Source organism: Carlito syrichta, unplaced genomic scaffold, assembly GCF_000164805.1.
Source record: "Carlito syrichta isolate Samal-C Ts95f unplaced genomic scaffold, Tarsius_syrichta-2.0.1 Scaffold219838, whole genome shotgun sequence".
In the NCBI taxonomy this organism is placed as follows: Eukaryota; Metazoa; Chordata; class Mammalia; order Primates; family Tarsiidae; genus Carlito; species Carlito syrichta.
In genome coordinates this window covers 534,398-560,796 of record NW_007163934.1, presented here as the reverse complement: position 1 = coordinate 560,796, position 26,399 = coordinate 534,398, and the positions used below count along the sequence as shown (strand labels likewise).

The window sequence follows — 26,399 nt, the reverse complement described above, 5'->3', positions numbered from 1 at the left end:
GAACCCGCATGCTCAGGCAATCCACTCACCTCAGCCTCCCAAAGGCGCGGGATTACAGGCTGAGCCACCAAGCCCGGCTTGTTTTATTTTTATACAATTTTTTTTCTAGAATCTTGCAAAATTACTTTCTAAATCCTATGGCTATTTGGTAAAACTGAGCTTTTGAAAATATGATGAGATAACTGCCAGTGAGTTCATAACCTTACTCTAGTCAATAATTGTTGTATTCTCTGCCCTGTGTACTATTCCTGTGTAGCTCTCACGTTTGCACGAATCTCTTTGTGGCAGAAAGATCAAGAAATAAAAGTCTTTTCACCAAGCATGAGTGAGAAGAATAAAGATTGGATAATATTTAAAACTTCCTACCCTAGCCATGAAGACATCATTAAAACTTATCTGCTGGTCATGTACATTTCTACATTTTTTTTTTTTTTTGTCTCAGATTTTCTCATATTACTCTGCCTCCATTGTTTGTTCAAAAAGATTTATTATGGCATATTAGCTCTATGAACTAGGTTTTCATTTGCATGGTCTTAAATGATAAAAAAGAACATGAAGCTAGGTTTCTATGGTGCCTTTCCACAAATAGAAAATCAGTTCTTGTTATCAGACATTTTGATGGAAAGGTAGAAAATTAGTATAATGTGAAATTAGCATATTTATTTGTCTTTAATAAATATAAACTTTTCCTTCTTTAAGAGTTTCCATATAATAAACATATGAAACCATACCCAACATATAAAAATATTCAAGATAAAAAATATGCATGCTGTTTGATTTACACATCCTTAAATATGACACCTTTTTGCAGTATACAACCTAAGCAACTATACTCAGCGCCTTGCCCTTTTTAAAGTGTGCTGAGTCTTTCTACCTGATAAGGAAACATTCTTTACCTGTGTGGCTATCTGAGGGACCAGTACTGGCATTTAATTCAGGCATAAGCAACTACATATTTTGTTTATATGGAAGCAGAGAACAAAAGACTCTTTAAGTTAAACTTGATATTCTTATGTGATAGAATACACCGATTTTTATTATCTAAAATGTACAGATTTTTGAGACAAAATTGTAGGTCAGCTGGGGTAGGAAAACTAGGAACTAGAAACTTTGTAGCACAGATTTGCAGACTATGAATGAATCACTATTCACTCTCAAATCAGAACAGCCACTAGGACATTGATATTTTGTATAGGTCAAAACCAAGATAAGAAACAAACAATTATTAAATATTATATTATGTCCCTTAATCTTCATAACAATCTTGTTAGCTAAGCCACTGACTGCCATTTTAAAAATTGTATCTTATTCTAAGAACCATTCTACCAGTTGGACTACTGAGGCCATTGTCTATCTGAGAACCCTTAGCCATGACAGTGACCATTAGGCCCATGGCCACACAAGCAGGAAAAAAACTGGACTTTTTTCTCTGAAATCCATTGGTTAAGTAATTATCTAACAATTATGTAAAGATAAAGTTTCACTTATAGGAAAGAAATTTAAAAGAATTTATAATAACAAGAACAAAATACTCTGAAAAATAGGGAGCCACTATGTAATAAGGGGCAGAAAAATGATTAAGTTCTAAAGATAATGAAGATGTAGAGAAATATTAGGCATATGCAAACCATGAAGAAACATAAAAATTTCTTTAGAAATTTGACTCAATGTAAAAAAATGTTCACAGGAAAGATAGAAGACTCTTGGAATCATCAGAAAATAATCCGCTTCTTAGACGCTCTGTAGCATGTGAAAATAAATGGCAGTAAGTGGTAGGGAATTTTGGCCAATAAGAATGGAAAACATGCATAGGAATACACATGTATTCCTATGTGTGCAGTGTTGAGAGCTGAGACAGATGATGTTGCAAACATAGTAACCATGTGGGATAGAGTCTGTGGTGATAGATTCAGAGGATGATGGATTTGGTTTTCTATGTACTTCTTGAAAGAAGGTATGCCAGGCACGGTAGCATGTGCTTATTGTTCCAGCTACTTGGGAGGTTAAAGTGGAAGAACTGCTTAAGCCCAGGACTTGGAGACCAGTTAGGGCAACACAGGCAGACTCCTATCTCTTAAAAAAAAAAAAGTATGGATGACTAACTATATTCATTCATTCTCTAGACCTCACTGAGTACCACTACAGAGCTTTGCATTCTTATTAATCTAATTCTCATTAGTTTAAGCGTTTTATAACTTCAAAAAGTTTGAAAACACTCCTTTAAGCCACAGTTCCTATATTTGTCTTGCCTCCTTTGTTATTTCAAATGTTTAGAATTTCTCAGAAATCTTTTTAATTTGTGCTTTTATTTGTGATCATTTATCTACTTGAAAAACAGGTAGGATGAATGATTTTATATTTCAAAAACCTTGTGTGAATTGTGTGTTAATGTTTTTAATTTTTATGCCCAATAGACAGAATGTGCAAATTTCATCAGAGTGCTTCAACCCTATAACAAAACTCACATCTATGTCTGTGGAACTGGAGCATTTCACCCGATATGCACATATATTGATCTTGGAGTCTACAAGGAGGTAATATAATGAAATAGTATGAAAAAACATAATTTCCTGCAGCACTTTATTACTTAATGCCTGTGACATAAAATAGGCAGATTTTAAAATAAAAATTATATGGCCATACATGGTGATGCTTATATAATCCCAACTACCGGGAGATTGAGATGGGAGGATGACTTTCACCCAGGAGTTCAAATCCAGTCAGAGTAGCAGAGTGAGGTCTTGTCTTAAAAAAGAAAGTAAAAGGAGGGGTGAGAGAGAGAGGGAGGGAGAGAGAAAGGAAAGAAAGAAAGAAAGAAAGAAAGAAGAAGAAAAGAAAGAAAGAAAGAAAGAAAGCAGGAAAGAAGGAAAGAAAGAAAGGAAAGAAAGGCATAAGAACTCATGTTCCTAACCATTTTATGGACTGCCATTTTCATTATACACTTTATCTAACAAAAATGTTTTTCTGTTAAAAGTTGGTTTCAGTGAGAAAACAAAATTAGTAGTGCAAAATGTTAAAAGTTCTTGTTTTTTATTGACTCCATGTATGTCTTTTTTATTTTCTCTTGAGTTTTCTATAACTAGATATATAATTTATGCTGCTGTTGGTAAAAATTCATTTCCCATAAGGTCTTACAATGGAATTGCATCTTATACATAATTTCATTTTTACTATCCAGTAATGTTGTCATTATGCATGGTTACAAAAGTGACAGAAAGTAAAGAGAATTTGAATGATTTTCCTCAAATTTGTATAAATAGTCATTGGCACTCTGAACTCATTATTTCTGCTAACCAAATTTACATCATGGAAATAAAGGATGCATTAATTAGGAGTAATTTATTCCAGACACCAATTGTATTTTAATAAATGAGAAACATTCGGATTCCAGTAACTTAATTAATTACCAATACTTTAGAGTAGTCTTTGGACTGTAGCATGCACTTTGCATGGATTATTTCTTTGGAATTTCACAACTCTCAATAAAGCTAGTACCATTGTAATTCCCAATTTATAGGTTAGCAAAAATTGAGTCTCGGTGTAATCAATAACATACTAAATAACCCAAATAATAAATGGTCTAGCAACAAATTGAATCAAGGCAGTTTATCTCTAGACCATGCCCAACTGAGCTTTCGAATATGCGCTGTAAGTTGTTTCTTTGTGTACAGTACTAGCCTCATGAGTATAAATATATACAGTAATGTGCTGCATAATGATGTTTCAGTCAACAATGGACTGCATATGCAATTCATTAAGATGACAGTACCATATTTTTACTGTATCTTTTTTAGGTGTACATATGTTTAGGTACACAAATCTTACCATTCTGTTACTGTCTTCTGTGGTATTCAGTACAGTAACATGCAGTACAGGTCTGTAGCCTCAAAGCAATAGGCTACACCATATAACCTAGGTGTGTAGGAGGTTGTATCATTCAGGTTTGTATAAGTACACTCTGTGATGTTCGCATTATAGTGATATTGTGTAACAACACATTTCTTCAAATGTACCCTGTCATGAAGTGATGCATGACTGTACTTTCTGTGAATAACCACACATATTTTCAGGATAATTGGCTGTGTTTGAAAGTAATGTCTGGCTTTATGGTAAAAGTTTCTTTACATGGATTTAGCTAATTCATGCAGAGCTTAAACCCACAACTGTGACTGGATAGATTTTCCTCTCTAACCAACTTGTCTAACCAGCCGAGACTCAACTGCTTCAAAATAAAGCAAACCCGACAGATAAATTTCAGAACCACTAGGACACTTGGCAACTTAATCCATCATTCTTTGCTGCTGGTGTAATGTTCTCCTGCCTAGCTTTGATGAAGGGTAATATATAACAGTAGCTCATGGCATAGAGTATAATTATATGATATAGGCCCACAGCTTGGGTGTGTTTTCAGGCCTGGAGGTAAAGGCCAAAGTCACAACCTGCTGAGGGATGCAAATAGTATTCTATAGTTCCTTAAAAGTTGGAAGTGTTGAAAGGGAATTTAGATGGAACTAATTACTTAGCTTGGGTCTGTCAAGAAGCCCTAGGGTAGTCAAATTTATAAGTTCTATGAATAAGAGGATTATGAATGAACAGAGTTATTGAGCCTTGCAAGTTTTCAGCTGGTCAGGAGTACAGGTAATTGAATGGCAGCCCTGCTTGAAGATTGTTAACTTTTAAAATGAATCATTAGTCTCAAGAAATCATTGTACTCCTAGAGGAAGTTTAGAAGGCCCTTCCCTTTTCAAATAAATAAGGTTATTCCTCAGGTGGCTGTGAAGAAGGACCAGTAATATACAAAATGGGTGAAGAAAGGTACAGTCTGGAGATTGCTAGGCAATGTGGCTGGGTAATGGGAAGAAAGAGGGAAAAGATAAGATGAATTCTAGATTTCTGACTTTGCCAGTAAGTTAGAGAGTAGTATTATTTGTTGAGGTGAGTTTGAGGAAAACATGACAAGTTAGTTTTGTATATTCTGCATTTGAAATATGTTCAGTAGGCCATGCCAAGTGGGCAATTGGAGCCAGAATTGGAACTGGAATAGGCAAGAAGTCAAGGCTGCTGTTAACACTTCTAATCGTAGTCTGAGTATGGACAGTATTTGAAATATGGCTCCGGTAATTTACCAACTCCATGACCTTATGTACAGTCCATTAACTTGCTATGCTTTTGTTTATTCAGTAAAATGATGATGATAATAATAGTAACTACCTCTCCCAGTGATTTTGAGGATAAAATTTTAAAAATGAGTGTATATTTTTGGCTTAGCATTTGCTTCATTCCAGTTACTTAGTAAGCATCCATTACTAGGCAACTGAAACACAGAAGAGTAAAGAGGCATGAATCTCAAAAATGTGTCTACTTTGTATATTTATATTGGATAATATTTATATCCTGCAGTACTGGGAGTGTCTGATAGTTGTTTGATAATTAGATTAGAATAATTTCCTCTGCAATCTCCCCTCTACTGCTACAGATCTCACCTTTAAATGGGGATGACATTGACAATAACATTGCTTAGATGTTGTGGTAATTAAATGTTTTCTTACTGTCATTCCTATTTATTTATCTGTTTGCTTCTATACAACATTTCTGCCTGTGCAACTCAGATAAGAGCTTTTTGCATGATTAATTAAGCTTAAGTAATTTCATGGTGATAATCTTATAAAATTAAAGTCTCAAAACTTAAGAGTATCATATATAATTTTTCAGTCAGTTTATTTCAGGAAATGCATCGAATCATTCTTTTTATCTTTTTAATGCCATTTACCTGTATGTGTCCTTTATTGTCTCAGGGCGTCTCACTTCCTTGATATCTCCTTTCTCTGGTAGATTGGAAGGGATACCTTGTCCTCAGCTTCCACAAATACCAATTTTATGTCTTCCAATGAGGATGTAATCAAACATATTTAAAAACAGAAACCTATAAAAATTCAAGAGTTTCTCTAGGACCTAGGATTCACTATGACATTCTCCCAGATCTTTTCTTTCTTCTTTTTCTTTGTTAACTTTTTACTATAATTTTTCTGGGGCACCAGGATTCGGTTTACTTTTCTCTTTATAATGTCCCATTATAGACTTTAGAGCCAATAGGTCTGTTTGATCTGTGGAGAATAATGTACCCTTAATGATATTTAAATATACTACAAGTCACAGTCTACAGGTGTTTCTTCCTGGCATATTTCTGAACTTATCCACAGTTGGGAAGTATACCCTAAATATGTTCTCATTAAACTTTTGTCAACCTAAGCTTCACTATCACAACTTTTCATTAGCTGATATCTTCAAACTAATAATCATATTTGGACTTGATCATCTTACATGGTCACGGTGGGCCCATAAGTTGATTTCAACATATTTTAAAATCCTTGAGTTTGAAATTATAAGATTAGATTTATAAAGAGGATAAACTTTGGAGACAGCCCTGAGTTCAAGCTCCTGCTTGGCCTTGACTAACTTTTGACCCTGACCAAGGTCTGTAACTTCTTTGGTCCTCAACATTACACTTGTACAGCTGGAATTATTAAAGTAGCTTCATCATCAGGCTTGTGGTGAGAATTCAATAAGACAGTAGGTGTAGAACTCTTGGTCCTGTTAGTACCTATTAACTGTTAAGTACTTGTTATGGTTTATATTAAAGTGTGTTTATTTAAAGTTATGAAACAGCAATTGTTAATCAAGCTTTTAAAATTCCTATTAGCATTTTCTTAATGACAGAGTAGTTACTATCAGTCTTGTTTAAAAGGAAAAAAAAGACCTGAACTAATGACATGACAAGTATCCAATTTTATTTATCCCTTTTGCTTTATTGCTGTGTTCTACATGAGTAGCAATGAATGGTCCTTTCTTATTACATGTGTGCTCTGATATAACTTTGGAGATACTCCATCTAGACAGGATGTCTGAAATGCTGGATTTCTCTAACTAGTGCATGACCACGGTGAGTCATCAGCCTTTCTACTGGATGGTAGTATAGTCATTGTTATAAAACACTCAAGCTCATGGGGCCATATTCATTATGCATTCATATTTTTCTTGGAAAGTTCAACTTAAGATGTTATTTTTTTCCCTGAATATTAAAAGTCTGCCAATGTCATTCTGTCTGTGGCCACTATTATAAAAATAGATGTTTTAGCCAAGATAACTATGTGGTTTAATGTGTACAGTGTTTTCATAATAGTGAAAATACTACAAGATTTTTTTTTTTTTTTTGCCCAGATATAGCAACAGCTTGACAATGAATGGCTTGCCTTAGAACACTTGTATATCACTATAATTAAAAATGCATATATTGTGAGGTTTCCACAATTTGGTGTAGTTGAAGATGCTTAGTTTTATAGACCATAATCATTATCCTGAAAGTATATCTATTACTGCAAATTTATATCTGAAATGATGAAGTTGGTTTTATTGAATTTAATGAACTAGTTATTAAACTAAAGAAATACGTGTTCTTAGTAGTGATTTTGAAAATGATAGTGGTTCAGACTAAATGCATTGGTCAGTATATTACTATTTCCACTTGAAGAATTTACTCAGTTTTTTCATTGCAAAAGAAGACCCAAAACATGAGTATTAAGTCTCACCAAATATAATATTTGTTAAAGAGTTAAGAAGCACAGCATGATATACATGCTATAAGCTAAACTAGCTTGTATCAAATTAATTAATTGGTATTTTGTCCTATCTCCTACATTCATGCTGTTTTTAATATTTTTAAAAATTTCACTTGTGTTACGATTTCTCATAACAGGAAGTTACTTTCAAACTGGACACACATTCTTTGGAGTCTGGCAGGCTGAAATGTCCCTTTGATCCTCAGCAGCCTTTTGCTTCAGTAATGACAGGTAAGATCAATGACAGGCAGTTCTTACTCTCAAATGATCTTCTGAATAGGTATGTGTTGACTAAACCAGATTTTCCTACTGAGCTGAAGATAATTTGGGATTAATCTTCCACCAGCTATTTGGTTTCATTATTTTGGAGCTAAGTCTCTATGCCGAGCATCCTTATCAGTAAAGTGAACACATAGCAATCCTTAATGTCTGCACAGTTACTTTGTAAGTTAACTTTGGATTGAATTCTATATAATGCAAAGAACACACCATTATTTGTTGCATGCTTTCATGTTTAGATATCTGGGATTTTTCTCAGCTGAGCTGTGTCCTTATTTGACTCAGTATGGAAGTTAAGTCCAACAATCCCATAAGTGGAAAACCAAATTAATAAACGAATTTATTAATAAACCAAATTAATCATGCTATAGAATACAGATGATAGAAACATCTTTTCCTCCAGTCTCACTATAACCTAATTATATTCAGGAAAATGTGAAGTTTTGCTAGCATAGTTAGTCTTCTCTTGCTTTGTATACATCTTAAATTGTCTTATGAGACAACTACCCTGTTCAAAGAAAGCAGTACTGTGTGGTCTGAAGTCTGTTTCAAGGAATGTCGGCAAGGCCTCTGAATTTCAGCCATTATAATGACTCCTTTTGTCTTGATTTGGTTCATGACTTTAGTCTCTTTTTATTTAACTTGTCTATCAAATGTTTGAATAGGCGATAAGAGTGAAGCACCATGACATTTTAATTTTCACTTAGTGAGAACTAGTGATTTTACTTTGAAGTGAAAGCGTGTGTGTGTTTGTTTTCTCTTTTTTTTTTTTGAAAATTATGTGACTAATAGTAAGACATTATTCTCAGAAAATGAGATAGATGATTTGTAATTCTGATCTGTGAAGTGTGTTGACACACCCTTAATAAAAAAACAACAGAATGTAGGCATTAGAGACCCTCTTAGGAATCCCTAAGTACTTTTAGATACTAGTAGTAGACAATTTGAAAGCCTGGATATTCAAATTAATTTTTAAGTTAAAACTCGTTTTGTTTTTTTCTGACAAAACTTTCAAAAACCTAAAATTTTATGTTTCAAAGTGATGACCCACTTTCTTTACTTTTACCAAATTTAATTATAATGCCTTTATTGGTATCATTTTTTATTTTAAAAAAATTTGCCCCACAATGGAATATTGCCATTTACCTGATATATTTTAAGGAAATATGTGCCTTAAGAGAGTGAAGCCAATACCATATCTACATCTACTTTAAGAGCTAAATTTCTCTATTTTGTGTGTGTATGCATGTTTTTTATTTTTTATTTTTTTCTTTAAAAGTTAGCTATTGTAGGCCATGTGTGGTGGCTCAACCTATAATCCCAGCACTTTGGGAGGCAGAAGGCGAGAGGATTGCCTGAGCCCAGGGTTTCGAGACCAGCCTGAGTAACTTTGTGAGACCTTGTCTCTACAATAAATCAAAACAACTAGCCGAGTGTGGTGGCATGATAGTTCTAGCTACTTGGAAGACTGAGGCAGAAGGATCTCCTAAGCCCAGCAGGTCGAGGCTGCTGTGTCCATGAGCATGCCACTGTACTCCAGCCTGCGTGACAAGAGTGAGACTCCAACTCTGAAAAAAAAGTTATCTATTGTCATTATTTAGGTTGAATTTCCCAAATAGTTCAGTAAAAGTTTATTTAGGTGGATATAGTAAGTGAATGTAGAAAGTATCTTAACCTCTTCTTATACAAGGCAGAATTTTAAAGATATGTTTCTGAGGAAAATTGAATTTCAGTGATAAAACATGTGTTTGTACTTGGAAGGCTGAGGCGGAAGGATCACTGGAGCCCAGCAAGTCGAGGCTGCGGTGGCCGGAAGCAGCCACTGCACTCCAGTCTGGGCGACAGAGTGAGACTCCAACTCAAAAAAAAAAAAACGTGTTTGTTTTCGTATTTAGGCATTTTAAAAGTCTAAATGCTCTGTGAGGATTAGCCCTTTTTTGCATTTTCCTATTGAATGTTATAAGTGGTTGACTAAGGTCTCTTGAGAGAGCAGATGCTTAGCTCTCAAAGGGGCAACATATTCTTCTGCAGAAACAGCCTTTTTCCTCCACCCAACCTTGCCCCTACCCAGTGCTCTTGATAGAGTATGCAGGTTAGACTAGGAAAATTTTAGGGCTGTAGGAAAGTTCCAGGCTTATTGACATCTGCAGCAGTGGGTATAAAACCACACATGCAAGCAAGGCAGCCTAGTTATAGAAAACTTCACACCTACCTAACTGCTAGACTCTTATCAGATACACCTGCAATACAGTAGTCAGTCTATCCATGATGCTTGTGGTAGGGAACCCACCACCAAGGCAGGAATTGACTTAGAGACCACCTGGAGCATGCACATCAATAGCCAGGGTTGATTCAAAGTGATCATAACCTCCTTTTGCCTTCATTATAATACTATCACCATAAAATTACCCTAGGGGAGTCTCCCACTCCCATCATACACCTGACACCATAGCAGTACCAGTATGTCTCAGTAAGGCCTAAAACTCCCCCTCACAACACGAGGAAGGAATAGCAGTAACTCAACCCCAAAGCCACCCATTTCTGGGAAAAAAATTACCCCAGAACTGACTCCTCCGTACCCCTAAGAATAAAAGTTATAGCTTAATAATAATTTAGGGCAGAAGCAATGGCTTCTATAGGCTGTTTCTGCCCACTGTCCCCTCTTGAGAGTGTACTGTTCTTTGCTTAATAAAGCTACTCACTTGTGCTACTTTGTGTATCTGTTTGTGAATTCTTTCCAAACTTGAACACAAGAACCTGGTTGTTGACATCAACCCTGTCATACCACAACAGGAGCTGCGCCCCTTCTCCCAGTAACACTCTAATTAGCTTCAGGGAATGTTGTTCCCATCTTCCCTTTCTCCCCTACCCTTTTCTCTCCCTTTCCTTCTCTCTCTTCCTCTCTCTAATCTTTCTTTATTCATTTCTCTCTGTTCTCCCTCTCACCTTCCTCTGCTTCTCCTCCTCTTCCTTCTATGTCCCTCCTTCCTCCCACTTCTCACTACCCTATCTCTTTTCCTCCTCCTCCTCCTTCTTCTCCTGTCCTTTCGCCTCTCTTTACCTTTCTCCCTGCCTTCCTCCTCTCTCTCTTTCCCTCTCTCTCTGGTGAAACATGGACATGCACTTTATACAATTAACAAGACAAAGAAGTTTGGTATGCAGTAATGGCCACATCTTCTCGCTTTCAAGAATTCCTGTTTATCAGAGACATGATTAGCTACAAGGAATGCAACAAGTTATAGTTACAAAGAATGACTTCAGCTCCCTTTCTGTAGAGGTTAGGCAAAGAAAAGTTTTGGTCATTGAGGCTGTGTTGGTTAAGTACATACTAATTACACAATTCGTTCCTCATTATGGCACTTAACTTTTAATATTTTTTGTGTCTTGCTAAAAAGAGGAGCTTCTAATTATAATATTTCCTTGAATTATCTGTGAGGAGACGGGATAGAGAAAGCACTTATTCAAAAGGAAGCTGATTTAAGTGCAATTATTAATTCAGAAGAATTTGGCCTCTTTAATATTCAAGTATCTAGCGTCAGCTACTATAGCTAATTGAATTATCTTTTCTTCAACTTAGTTAAACTTTCAAAATACAAAAGTGAAACTTATGAAGCAACATATTCTGATATTCAACAGCAAACATCTTTGGCCTCATGCTGTGAAATTTGTATATTTTAAATAGTATCTCCTGCTATACTCTTAGATGTCCTCTGTATTTTTTTTTTTCTCCCTCCCAGATGAGTACCTCTACTCTGGAACAGCTTCTGATTTCCTTGGCAAAGATACTGCATTCACACGGTCCCTTGGGCCCACTCATGACCACCATTACATCAGAACTGATATTTCAGAGCACTACTGGCTCAATGGTTAGTGATTTTTTTTCTACTTTTGATTGTTTTGCCTTTGCTTTTGGATAGATAAGAAGCTTATTATTATTCATTCAAATATGTTTTGGGATAATTAATTTAACTCAACATTATAAGATACATTTGAAATAATTCCACATTGAGTTAGTCAAATCTCCAAAACCTGTTGTTTATCTCATGATACTTGATATTTATTGAATGTGTGTTTTGTCTTTGACACTATTCTATGTTCTAATCTGTATTTTTAATATTCACAGTGACATATGACATATATTATTATTTTATGCTTTTTAAATATGAACAAACTAAAGTGGAGAGAAATTAGGTAATTCGACCAAGGTCTTAACAATTTGTCAGGTGCAGAGCTGGGATATGCCTGTCAATCTTACTTCTGCAGTTTGTGTTTTAAAGACTAAGACAGGTGTTGTCCTTTAGCCCAATAAAAAGAAGTTAGATGGTAGTGTTTACTTGTATTGCTTGAGAAAAATTTATGTTCCTCCAAAATTTTAAGCATATTGATATAAATTTGATTACTTTTTTTTTAAGGAATCCTACAGTATTTGGGGTTAAAAAATGAAAAAAGAAACATCTAAATGAATTTATTTAATTAATCTAAGGAACACTATTACCCCTCTCCCCACAAAAGATCAGATTTTGTTATGATTTTGTAATGTTTTCTAGTTAACATATGACTTTATTCTATTGCATGGCAGAATAGCATAACTGTGTAACTTAAGCAGGCAGGCAGCATTTCCCATTCCCACCATAAATACTGGGCTTTGGTGAAGGGAGCTGAAGGAGAGATTTCCTAGGGACTATCTCTCTATCACTTAGTGTCATTTAAGCAGTGATAACATAAACAAAAGGGAAAACACTTTTAAGACATTTCTTTACTCAAAACCTCCAGATCTATCTGTTTACACAACAATGTGCTCGCCATTGACAAAAAGAATGTTGTGGTATTTGCGCCTAATAAGTAAACAAATATAAAACAATATCTCCAACTATGAGTTACCTATAAATATCTTAACACACATGTAAAACAGAACTATCTTTTTGTGCATTGTGAGATTTTTAAAAATAAGTCTGCAGCCGGGCTCGGTGGCTCAGCCTGTAATCCTGTACTTTGGGAGGCTGAGGTGAGTGGATTGCCTGAGCCCGCAGGCTCGAGACCCGCCTAGGCAACTTGGCGAGACCCCATCTCTACACTAAACCAAAAAAATTAGCTGGGCGTGGTAGCGCGCCCCTGTAGTTCCAGCTACTCAGAAGGCTGAGGCGGAAGGATCGACGGAGCCCAGCAGGTGGAGGCTGCGGTGGCTGGGAGCGGCCACTGCCCTCCAGTCTGGGCAAGGGAGTGAGACTCCAACTCAAAAAAAAAAAAAGTCTGCAATATTATTCATATAATAAATGATACAGGGAATACGCATTATTTGCCTAGGAATGCTATAGTTAGTGCTGTAGGAAGTCTTCGAATGGGTTTAACATTCCCTTAATAAATAACTTTTGAGGTCCTGTTGCCCACTGCATGCTATTCTATCCATGCTGCACAGATAGATAGGGGAAGTTTGTTGACCTCATGAATGATGCATGCCTTGCTCAGCCTGGAGCATAAGCAGAGAGTGGGAGATGAGGCTAAAGAGCTGTGAATATGATCTTGAAACCAATGGAGAGCCATTGATGGCTTACTTTTTCATCAGGGAGCCAGAACTTTATTTAATTAAAGGTAACTTAGAAAAACAACAACAACGTGTTTCTTAATAGGATGAAGGGAAAATTGAAGAAAGAGGACAGAGAAACAAGAGGTCATTGCATAAAAACAGGAGAATGAGAAAAGAAGAGAAACAAAGGTAGTGGCAGAGGGGATGGACATGAAAATACTACACAGCTAAGAATATTTGAGAGAGAAACTATTGGTTTGAGAATAGGAGAATCCAAACACATGAGGCAGTGTTCAAGAGATGATCTGGATGCTGGGAAAGATTTGCAGTTAAAGATGAAGCCAGTAAAAATGAAGAAATTGAAAGTAGGAGAGAAGATGCATGGTAGAAGTCTCAATGTACTGAATTCAAGCAAATAATTAAGAATGAAGAAAATAACATTTATGGTTCTAGGTCATTCAGGGCAGATTGCTTAGTGATTAAAATCCAGGGTGACCATATGACCCAGTTTGCCCAGGACATTTCCAGTTTATTTCTGTTGCCATTTTACTCTCAAAAATGTCCCAGTTTAGACAAAAATTGTAGCTCTGCTTTTGTGGAACTTGATTATTTGTGTTTAAGTCCTGACTCTCTCTTATTGATGACTTTGGTCAAATCTTTCTGTGCATTCAAATTTTTCATCTATAAATATGGGATCTATTAACATTAGCACCTATTCATAGGGTGCCATAAGGATTCAATTAGATCGTATAGGAAGTCTGTTAGAAGATAATTTTAAACATCCAATTAGTGTTAATATTATCATCATTATTTTTGGATGTGGAAATAGTAGAGGGTAGGACTAAAAACCTGAATGTCCTGTGATTCTCTGTCATCTCTTTAGCATTGTAAATTATTGACCACCTTCTTCCTTCTCGGAACCCTTCTGCACTTCGTAATTCTGCAAACTCACCCGTCCTAATAGTTTCAACTGTTTCTTGTGCTCCAGTGTTGCCTAACACTGCATTTCCAATCTTCCCCTGTAACTAAGTGGCCTTAAAAATATTTATTAGACCATCTTACGTTAAAAGGAAAAAAATGAGTGTTTTATATGGGGATAAAGATATTTAAGCCTTAGCTTTGTGCCATTAACTTGTTTTGAGATTTTTACAAGGTCTTTAATGACTCTTAGCTTTAATTGGATCCAAAATCTAAAATCCTGTGAATATATATGTTGTTTTTTTTCCTAACCTGTCCTTCAATATGTGTTTTCTGACTTTTATGTTTTAACTTTATCCACCCAGTCACCTTGCAGTTATCTTTGATTTCTTCCTCTCCTTTATTGCTTTATCTAATCTATTGCTAAGGACCTTTACTTCCTTAAAAATATCTGTTGACCTTGTTCCTTCTATGGTCACCATTTTCCTATAAATTTTCATGATCTCATCTCTGGTTTATTGCCTCTATTTTATTGTTTACTAACTGATCTTCCTATCTCTCATCTCTTCTTCACATTTATTTTATATGACATCTGTTCTAGTCATATCTTTGGCATGTTTAAATTGCTGTTTTATTTATTGGTATAATCCTGAGAGAATTACTATTTGCACTTTACATTTGGTGATATATTGGAAGTCAGATAATAGTTCAGAGCTAAACAACTAGTAGAGGTGAGATTGAGACTCACATATGTATATCTAGTCCTGGATACTGTATTCATTCCATTGTATGGTATAATCCATCAACTCAAATTTTGCTCTATTGACTGCACATCCCCTGTTCTTGCAGTCTCACTACCAACAGGGCCTGCCTGTACACATGCCATGGTAGGTGACAGCAAACAAGCATGTGGATCTGGGAAAGGGAACTGGAACAGATAGAGAAGGTGGAGTTAGACAAGTAGTGAAGGAGACTTAGGCAGTCTGGCTGGAGCCAGGGAAGTGCAGGCAGCAAGTCAAATGTTTGTTGAGGGAAAGTCAGGTCAGAGTTAGAAGAGCACAATGCTTCAGGAGACTCAGTCTGTCAAGAGTTGCTTGGTCCATGGAAACTGGGGCAGAGCAAGGGAAGAAATGATAGAAACTATTTGATATTCTCATAATGAAGAGGGACCTGATGGACTGAGACAAAATTTTGGCTTGCTCAGGGAGAATTTCTGTCTTTTATGAGAAATGATCATTTTCCAGATATAGTCAGCCTATGGTCCAAAGACATTGGGGTCATCTGTCTGAAGTCAGGAGTGTGAGAAGAGGGAACACAGATGAACTGTGCTGATTACTGGGAATAAGTATTAGCTTGGACAGGATCTTATTTAACCTCATTTTACAGATTCTTAACCTCAATTTAAATTTCAAATTTTAATTTCAATTTTACAAATTGAGACACAGAATGAAAAGGGGATGTTTCCAGGTCTTGTAGCTGCCAAGCCCATCCTTCCATCATGTTACTAAGCTTCTGAGAAGAGTCGCTTTATCATGACTTCTGAGTCAGGAAGATTGACTGCCTTTTGGTGGCAATTACAGGAATAAAGGGTCTGTTTCTGTCTTAACACTAGTCTGCCACAGCAGTTATACATGTTACTTGCTCTAAAACTACATAGTAGATTTGAGCCATACATGGCTATTTAAATTTAAATTATAGCTTCTCAGGAAGCTGAGGTGGCAGGATCTCTTGAGCCCAGGAGTCAAGACCAGTCTAGGCAACATAGCAAGATCTGTCTCTAAAATAAATAAATAGCTGGGTGTGGTGGCTGGTGCCTGTAAACCCAGCACATTGAGAGACTGAGTCTGAAGGATTTCTTGTGACCAGGAGTTTGAAGCCAGCTAGGCAACATTGCAGGTTCTTGTCTCTACAGAAATAAAAACAAAAATAAAAAATCAGCTGGGTTTGGTGGCGTGCACCTGTAGTCCCAGCTACTCAGGAGGCTGAAGTGGAAGATTGCCTGAGCCAGGAGGTCAAGACTGTGGTGAGCTGTGATTGTACTACTACACTCCAACCTTGGTGACAGAGTGTGACCTCAACTCAAAAAAAAAAATTAAATTAAGTTAAATTAATTAAAATTAAATGCATTTAAAATTTGACTCCTGAGTCACACCAGTCATGTTTCAAGTGTGCAATAGCCATTTCGGCTATGGGCTACTATATTTGACAGCACAGATATAAAACATTTTCATCAATGCACTAATTTTGTTGGACAGGGCTGGCTTAAAGTATACTTGCTTATTAATTACGTACGATAGCCTGCAATTGTATAATGCACCTCGCTTGTGAATTTTTTTAATTATCCGTATAGCATGTAGATGTGAAATTCACTACTGGGTTTAAGAAGGTTGTTACCAGTTTGAAGGAACTGACAGATATTTAATATTTCAACTAATAGGGTCAATGTCAATGTCTTTTTTGTTAATTTTATATTATTATTACATGTGTTTATTCTATTCTATCATTATTATTACATTATTTATTTCTAATTAGATGGTTTGAGAATATTTTTTATTAAATTTTGCTTTCTGTCAGGTGCGGTAGCTCATGCTTGTAATCCCAGCATTTTGGAAGGCCAAGGCAGGAGGATTTCTTGAACTGAAGAGTTCAAGACCAGCCTAGGCAATATAGCGAGACCTTGTCTCTACAAAAAATAAAAAAAAAATTAGCCCAGCATGGTGGCATGTGCCTATAATCCCAGGTTCTTGGAAGGCTGAGGCAGAAAGATCGCCTGAGCCCAGGAGATCAAGGCTGTGAAAAGATGAGGTTGTGCCACTGCCCTCCAGCCTGGGCAGCAGAGTGAGACTCCAACTCAAAAAAAAAAAAAATTGCTTCCTGTACTTTCATTTTCAGCTTAAATTCCTACTTTTTAATGTGTCTGTGATAAACTAAACTCTTGTAGATATAAATATGATATTATATTTGGATTATGGGACATATAAAAATTAAATTAAATTTACAATTGAGTATTTAACTGTTGATGCAGATTCTGAAGAATTCGCACTTTTTAATATGATGCTACATGAATCTTTTATAAGTTCATTTTTATCACTGAACCACTTAAGGAGTTTAAAATCCTTAACACGTGTGCATGCCAGTTTGTGTTCTGAGCTCTACTTGGCATTAACCAGAATGAGGTCAGCTAACCTCTTGACTTAACAGTGAGAGAATCCTTGCCAGAATTTCTCTAGGACTGTTTTATCCAGTTTCAAGACTTAAGAAATATGAATCCTGATTTCTTCCTTGAGATACTAAGCCACCTATTAAATACCTTACCAGCAAGGATAAAAAATGGCAAAGATGACATATTATGGGTAGTTCTAGATGAAGACTTAAGGTGGCTACTCAAACACAGTTGGGCTTTTGTTAGAATTTAGAATAAAACTAAGTATCACCACTTGGAAAATGAAAATAAATAATAACGCCTCAGATGCATTCATATGTTTTTGTTTTCTTTCCTGGAGTAGATGAGAACTTTTGTTTTAAATTTTCTTTTTTAACATATGGAGACAGTTTTCATTTGAAGCTTCTCTTGGGGTGCTCTATTGTCTGTAAATTCTCTTTCCACATGAAAGGAAGAAAAAATTTTTTAAATAGTAATCAGAAAATGATATTGTAAGAAGAAACACAAGGAAGTTAGGAACTATTTATTAAATCGTAGGGTAGGTATGCTGATCTGAAAAGAGGTTCATGGGGAGAAATGACAGTGGTGTGTCCTACAGGCCACATGGGCTCATGCCATTTTCATTTGGCTGCGCCTCATGATTTGTGTCATGCTAGAAGTTCATTGGTGAAAATGCACTATTTCAAACTGCATTCTTATTAGGGCATGTGCTTCAAATGCCAAAGGGGTAAATGTGCTATAATTAAGTCCAGGTGCCTACTGGTTTGATTTTAAATTGTTTAATTCAACAACTATGCACTGATTAAATGATATCTATTTTTACCCAAATTTGGCAGCAAATCAAGAAAGAATTTTTTTTTAATCATAAAACACTAACATCAGTGTTCTAAGACAGAACCTCAATTGACTGTGCAAGAAGGAAACTTTATTCTTGCAACTTGTATTTATTTTTAACTCTCAAGTATGTTTATTATTTAAATCATGGAATAAAGTACTACTTGATACTCTTTTTTCATAATTAAATTTCTTCATATAATATACATTTGACTTAACCACCTCAAGCATCCCCCTCCAAAACAATTTTTTTACAGTACTTATAAAGGAACCAACATTTAAGAGAGAGCTCAATAAAATCAGCAGTGACTGAATAAACACAATAAGACCATCTTTGTTATATATTGGTGGAAAGTTAAAAGAAATGGCACTTGGGAAAGTTTCTATGCTATTTTCCTCCATTAATGTCATAATGAAGTTTCTGAAATGTAAGACAGGTAACTCTCTCTACCTGCTGACTATTTCAAATGGCAGGATCTGGCAACATCTGGATAATGTTTTTCTTATCAAGAGTGTGTTGTCCTGTGCATTTCTGCACTATGACAGTGCGTTGCCATACTTTTTATACTCCTTTTAGGCCTTATGCATTCTGTTCTGCTTTAGAATTGTGTTTTTTTTGTTGCGCTCCGTAAGCAAGTGAATAGCAATCAGCTCATGTAAACCTTCTCCGTTTGAGTGTATGAGGAAAGCTCTAGAAGCAATACTCCTTCACACTGGTGTTCCTATTTTTTTTTTTCAACTGAATCTATATTTTTTAAACCTTCACAAAATACAGGTCCATGTAGAGTATACAGTGATACCTCATTTTGGTTTTAACTTGCATTTCTCTGAGTAAGTATATATGATGTGGAGCACCTTTTCCTACTTGCATTATTTGTTTTCTTTGGCAAGATATCTTTTACAGTCTTCAGTACCTTTTTTAATTGGGTTGATTGTTGTCCTAGTTTTGAGTTTTAAGAGTTCTTTGTATATTTTGGATGCAAGTCCTTTATCTGTATGTATTTTACAAATATTTTCTCCTAGTCTTTGGTTTACCTTTTTGTTCTCTTGACAGTGTTTTTCTTTTTTAACCTGTGATAGTTTTCTCTTTCAAATCACAGAGTTCTCACTTTCTCTTTACAGAGAAGATTGTGTCAATTTTGTACCACATTTTTTAAATTATAAATTTAACTCCATCATTATGTAGATACTAACCTTCAAAAGTCATCATGATGCATGTGTAGCTTCTACTTAAATTATATATAAGTACTGCAATAAATTCTGCCCATGTTATTAATGCCCATTTTAAACTAACATATTTGTGAAGATGAGGGAAATCAATCATATTTCTATGATTTCTGCAATTTCAGTTTTATCCCATTCTAATTACTTAAAAATTGTATATTTATTATTTAGTTCTCCCTCCCTCATCCATCCATATGTCAATATTATAGCCCTTGGGTTAATGAGTCTAACTGTATCCTTTTTCCTATGTATAGAATGGTAGTCTATGTTAATGACTCTTAAATTTAGATGCCTATATGAATTACCTAAAGAATTTTATTTATTTTTGTATTTATATGTATTTAAAATACACATGCCCATTCAGGTAGAGATTTTTATCAAGTTTGGTGGCATTGGATTAAAGTATCTTTAAATTAATGAAGATACTATTAATAATAGATTATTTTTAATCTTTGGTCTATGTCTGAGGGAGCCCACAATTGGTTGTTTTTTCCTCTGCTCACATTGTTGTAATATTTTTCCAAGTCATTGGAAACATCAAGGTGAGGCCTTCTCCTTAGCCATATCTTGACTGTATGTTAGTTTTCCTTAATCCAGATTTTGATCAGTTTGAAATGAAGTGTCAGTTCTTATTCATTTTTGTATATTTTGATTCTAACAGTTTTTCTTTTTTGCTCTAAGTTCCTTGAAAATAGTAACAGTTAATTAATTTCTATTTTTTTCATAAATTTGATGAAATTTTTATCCCACATTTATGGAAAAAGTGTGTCCACAGAGTTTTGTTTTTTTAAGAAAACATATTTAAATTAAAAAGTTAGAAGTGTTAATTTGTGTGACGAAAAAAGGATTTGTACTTTGCTTAAGGATCAAAGCCGGGTGTTTGTGATTTATCAACAGCTTGAAAGAATAGCTGAGAGGAGGAGACCTTGAGTGGAATTGCTAATGGGACTTTCCCATTTAAGATTAATTAGAAAAGAAAAAATTTAAAAATCTTATGCGGTTTTCTAAAATTTAATGTGTATGTAATTTTCTAGGACCATACTAAAGTGAGATTATCAGGAATGTAAGGGTCCATTAGAGTTCTAAATTCCAGAAAAGAACAGGAAAATAATAAAGAATAAAGAAGAGAAAGTTCATACATATATTGTGCTCCTCTTTTCCCTTCAAAGCTTTTCATTAAAGCAGAGAAGAGATTGGATGGGAGACACCGGCTGGCCCAGAGAGGCTGAGATGATAATGACTAACACCCATTACTTGGAACCCAACATTAACTTTTGTCTATTGAAGAAGGCTATTGTGAAGCTTTCTTTATTAAGCAGTTGACCAATTGCTGTACATTTGCAGGGCAGTGATTTTCATTACTCCTGAGTTACACAGCAATCAGAACCCTGGGTAAAACTCTAGAAAAGGCAATGCTGATCTTTATCAACCCCCCAATTTTTTCTTTCTTTTAAAGTCTTCGTTTTTTTCTTCTGCTTCTACTTCTTAAACACACTTAGTGTTCTGTGCTTCTTTTCAAATGCCTCATGTTTTCTACTTAATAAACATAAATAATATGTTTATGTTCCTTCCTTCACTTAATAAATAAATAAATCATTCACTTCTCAAAAACCATTCACTCTGTTTTCTTTGCTTTAATCAAAAAATTATTTCTGAACTAGCATCAGTCTGTTACAGATCTATTACCTGGTTAATTCACAATTATACAACAGCAAGACTTAAAATACCCAACACTTTTAAGTGAGCAACCCAAACTGATTTGTCATTAATGCAATGCAAAGGGATTTATTGTGTTACAAGGTACTTCTTCACTTTACATACATTATGACCATCTTTCCACATCAATAATATAAATCTACCTCATTTTTAATGTTGTATTATTTTTACAAGTACATGAATGTCCTTAATTTTCTATAGCTATCTCATTTATTATTATAATAATGGTTATTCTCATAACTATCTTAATAACAAGTAATTGAACACATTATGTAATCAGACACTACTAGATGCTAAGCACTTTATATATACATATTAATTCACCTGGTCATTATATCAGTTATCTTACTAGGCAGATAATATTGGTAACCTTATATTACATATGAGAAAATTGAGGCATAGAGAAGATGAATAATTTGTGTAGGTCACCTTTCCAATAAATGGCAGAGAAAAGATATAAACTCGGAAAGAATTTCTCCAGAGACTTTACTGGAATAGACCAAGAGTGTACTGGAATTAACCAAGCACTCTCGCTTGTTTCCATTTTTTCCCTTGGGTAATTACACACAATGCAGCAAAGAGCATCACAATATGTCAAAATTTGTGATATGTTTGTACTTTTTCCTAAGTTCTTTATACAGAGACATTGTGGTTACAAAACAGTGATTCCACCATGTAGAAAGAGAATATAAAATCATAGAATCTCCAGATTTGAAATGACTTACAAGTAATTAGTCTAGTCACATTCTCACTGCTCTCTGGAATTCCTAGAGAACTTGTTAACTCTTTTTGCTAGTACATATTTTTACATCATACTATGTGTATTTGTATACTCATCTTATTTTCTGTATTCCACTCATTTTGGTTTTTTTACCTGCTGCTAATTGTTTTACATATAAGTAACACCAATACTATTATGGCTGGATTGTCTCCGTATCTTAATTCATAACCTCTTCTCTTTCAAACAGGAGCAAAATTTATTGGTACTTTCCCCATACCAGACACCTACAATCCAGATGATGACAAAATATATTTCTTTTTTCGTGAATCATCTCAAGAAGGCAGCACTTCTGATAAGACCATCCTTTCTCGAGTTGGAAGAGTTTGTAAGGCAAGATATATTTATGTATTTTACTTAAAGCATGTATGTATATGTATGAAAAAACCATGCAATTTTTAAGTAAAAGTTAATGCACATTATTATAAATGATATAATACATTCAGACTATCCTACATGTGTAATTTTTGAGATCCAAAAGTAAGAAACAACAACAAAGATGATTCACATTTTTCAAATATCACAGTTTATTTTTCCAGTGCTTGAACTATTACTTTGATCTGAGTTATACCTCTTTGGCAGTTTGGTCCTTTTATTGAAGAGTTACCCCTTTGCTGGTTATTGCTGTTCCCTATAAGATCATTGCATTGTCCTGATCCCTAGAGGTTAAAATGTTTTTATACAAGGTTAAATAAACAAATTGTAAGTAATTTAATGTAATCCCTAGAGCAACTTAAACAGAATCATATTCTGTATTTTGACACATATATCACACATGTAAAATTATGTATTTTACATGCATCAAATAAGTTGAAAATATTGTTATATTATTACTATATTAAATATTTGTCTAGACCATTAATCTAGATTAGGTTCTGAGAGAAAATACAGTAAAGAGGAAAAAACAAATAACCAAAATGCAAAACATTTATTTTGAAGAACACTACAATTAGTTTTTAACCTTGCCATTTATGTAAGTCACAGATAAACACAGATATTCTATGAGATGCTTCCATTTTGTGCCATCAAAGATTTCATTTGATTGAATAGAAACATTATAAAGTAATAACACTACTGGAATCATACTACTGACTTCAGAATATTACTTTTCTGCTTAGATTTGTCTCCACTGAACTAACCATTCTTAAATAGACACCTTCAGCATCAACTCAGTTATTAAGGCACAAAAGCTGTTAAGTTAATAAGTACCCTAGACGGGAAGCTTTCTTTGGTCTTGTACAAACTTTTCATTTTCTTCCATCTGAGACGATCACTTTTTGTTTCATTCTGTACCCTCAGGCTTCTGAACAATTTCAAGGACAGAAATACAAACCACCATTGCACTTAAAAGTGCTAATGAAAACATGGCTTTTGAATGAGGCTAACTTGTGAGCCCAGATCATTCTTTACCTAGTGTCCTAGCCAATAATGCTGTCTCCCACTGATCCCCTCACCCCCAGGGGACAGATCTTCTAAAAAGCATTCTCATTCTTTCAGAGTCTAAGAATTCACAGTAATTTCTCTTGAAACCGCTTGCCTAGAGATGAATAGCCGTTGCTTGGAGTAGTCGTAGTGTGTTAGTGTATTGAAGCATAACTTATAGCAACAGTATCCTGACCCTGAAAATCTGTGCTGTGGACTGACATTATTTGTATAAATGAGCTATGTTAAATATGTCATAAGGAATTTACAATCAATTAAATGTATTTCAAGAGTCATTTTCTAGTGAACATGTACAACACGTAAGTGTATGTTTTGTAAGCCAGTTCTATGCTTTTTTCTTGATTACCTAATCAATTTGATAGAAATCTATTTATAACAAAGTAATGTTTTTCCCTAGTATAAATATCCTGAAAGCTAACCTTAGAAGTGGAGAACTATATTAAAGAAAAATTTAATGCCTCATATATAAATTTCTAGATTAAAGTATAATCTATCCTTTAAGCATCAACTATGAAATATTTTATTTATATTATGAACAAACTCCTATAGAACTCAAAAGGGAGAAAAATTGTAGTAAATGAATCTTCCTACCACACAAAAAAACTTGGAGGCCGCACAGCAAGGTTTTGTCACGCTATTGTTCTTAGCTAAAAAGCTCGCAAATTGTGAGATCAAATAAGGACATGTGATGGATGAATTTACCTTAAAGAAAATAGAGGTTCTTCACTCATTAGTGTATCTCTTTACTTAATCACTCTTTTAAATGAACACTATCTTCAAACTTTTTCACTATACATATGGTCCATTAGACAAATGTTTACAATATTTTGTTCTAAATGCTTTTTTTTTTGCTTAATTACAGCACATGCTGCCCATGTTTCTAACTTTTACTGAATAATTTGGCATTAATTTGTGACAAAAAGTGAGCACATTCAAGTGGAGAGTTCACTAACAACATTAAAAGTGACTTGAAATCTTTTTTAAAAAAATATGTTTATCCTTTCAAAACAATGACAGCATCATTGTTGCTGTTTTATATTATTTTTCACAAGGCTCTTGTGACATTATGTGGAACTTATTATTCCTTTCTGTTGTTTCTTCCCCTCAAATGCTATTAAAACATTGTTTTCTATTTTTAACACATAATAACAGAATAGGTGCCTATGCTATGAAACATAATTGGGTTCTATAGAAACAAGCAAAAATCTAAGAAGGAAAAGATCATATTGGATAAATAAGAATAAATGATTTGTACTTTACTGAGTTTACAAAGTTTTTTTTTTTTAGTAAAATGAGACTTCTTTATACTATTTATTTCACCAGAATATTTCCACAGAACTTATTTAGAAATAGTAGGCTTTGTTGTTCTTCTTGTTCATTTGTTTTCATTTTAACTAAATTATTTGGTAAAATTAAAGACCGCTGACAACTTCAGAGCTCCCTATCTCTTCAGCTACTAACTTAAAAAAAAGAAAAAACTGTTTCATTGACCTGTAAAAGTAGTTTTATTAACTTGTCAAAGATATTACTATTAGACCAAGTAGGGTATCATGATTGGGGGGAAGGATGTTTTGGTAATAGACAAACATTGCACAACAATGACTAAAGAATTCTTTACAGGACAAGAATGAATCTTTTCAATTTTCGTAGCTCATTTATTATTTTATCATTTCATTATTTCAACAGCAGAAACAAAATATAAAATAATATCTGTGCAAAATGCCCTTCACTAGACAATTTGCATAGATAATAAGCCAATATCCCTTTTCCTTAAAAACTGATAGTACAGTGAGGGTAAAAGACATATAAACAAATAATCACAATAAAATCTGATAGAGGTAGGAACTGAGAACTCTAAGCATTCAGTGAAGTTCAAAAACATTATACAAAGGAAGTGGTGCTTGAATTGAGTCCCAGAGGGGGAGCAGGCATACACTAAGTAAAGGAATGGAAGCAAGCATTTCAGGCAGCATAGTGACAGCGTATAGTTTGTTTATAGAACAGTAAAATGTTGTAACTGGAATTTAAGGGGTGTGTATGGAGAGCAATGTCTTTTGAGATTAGAGTGTTAAGTTGGATGATTAGTCTTGTTTCCATGTTAGTGAGTGTGATCCCTAACCAGTAGGCAATTAGGGGTTATAAAATGTTTTAGGCAGCGAAGTGAGAAGATAGGTAGATATATTTAGCAACAATTTGAAGAATGTATCTGGATTGAGAAATATTTTTGTCTGGGAGATCTGTTGAGTTGTTCCCTAAAGACAATAGAAACAAAGAGAGAAGAGTAAGCTCGAGAGATACTTCAGATAGAATCTATGTGTAAGTTTCTAAAAGATCCTTACATTAATACTACTCTTTTATTATTTCCTTAGTATACATAGTGCTATCCAATAGAATTTTCTATGATGATGGTAATGTTCTATATCTGTACTATTCAATATAATAGCCATGTGGCTGTTAGTATTCAAATATGACTAGCATGTCTGAGGAACTTAATTTTTAATGCATTTTAATTCTCTCCTGCTTCTATTATAAAGACTTTGATACTTAACCTATAGAAAGGTACTCCTATATTCTTGGTGACTGTGATGCCTAAAAGACAAAGCATGGATCAGGTATATGCACAGAAAGATTCATTCTGGTATGAGATAGGAAATACCAGACAAAGGTTTATATTTATAGATTTTATATTTAGACATGTTGAATTCGATGTGAATCTGGGATATACTGACATAAAGTTGGTTGCAAGTATAAACCTGAGACTCATGAATTTGGAAATCATCTGTATATCGGTGGCTCTTGACATCATGGAAGTGTCTGACACTGCTCAGGAAGATTTGTAGTGTAATATCAAAGGGCAAGGACAAACCCTGGGGGACAGTGATATTTAAGAAAGAGCAAAGTGTC

The 26,399-nt window shown here is 34.6% G+C and overlaps 1 protein-coding gene across 1 annotated transcript in view; it reads left to right on the top strand.

Moving 5' to 3' along the window:
• SEMA3D (semaphorin 3D) overlaps nucleotides 1-26,399 on the top strand; it is a 137,450-nt gene that overhangs the window by 59,820 nt on the left and 51,231 nt on the right. Inside the window, exons 4-7 of the mRNA XM_008051671.2 lie at nucleotides 2,415-2,534; nucleotides 7,754-7,847; nucleotides 11,633-11,761; nucleotides 22,243-22,385. Of these exons, the coding sequence (XP_008049862.1) occupies nucleotides 2,415-2,534; nucleotides 7,754-7,847; nucleotides 11,633-11,761; nucleotides 22,243-22,385 (486 nt within the window). The remainder of the gene's footprint in view (nucleotides 1-2,414; nucleotides 2,535-7,753; nucleotides 7,848-11,632; nucleotides 11,762-22,242; nucleotides 22,386-26,399) is intronic.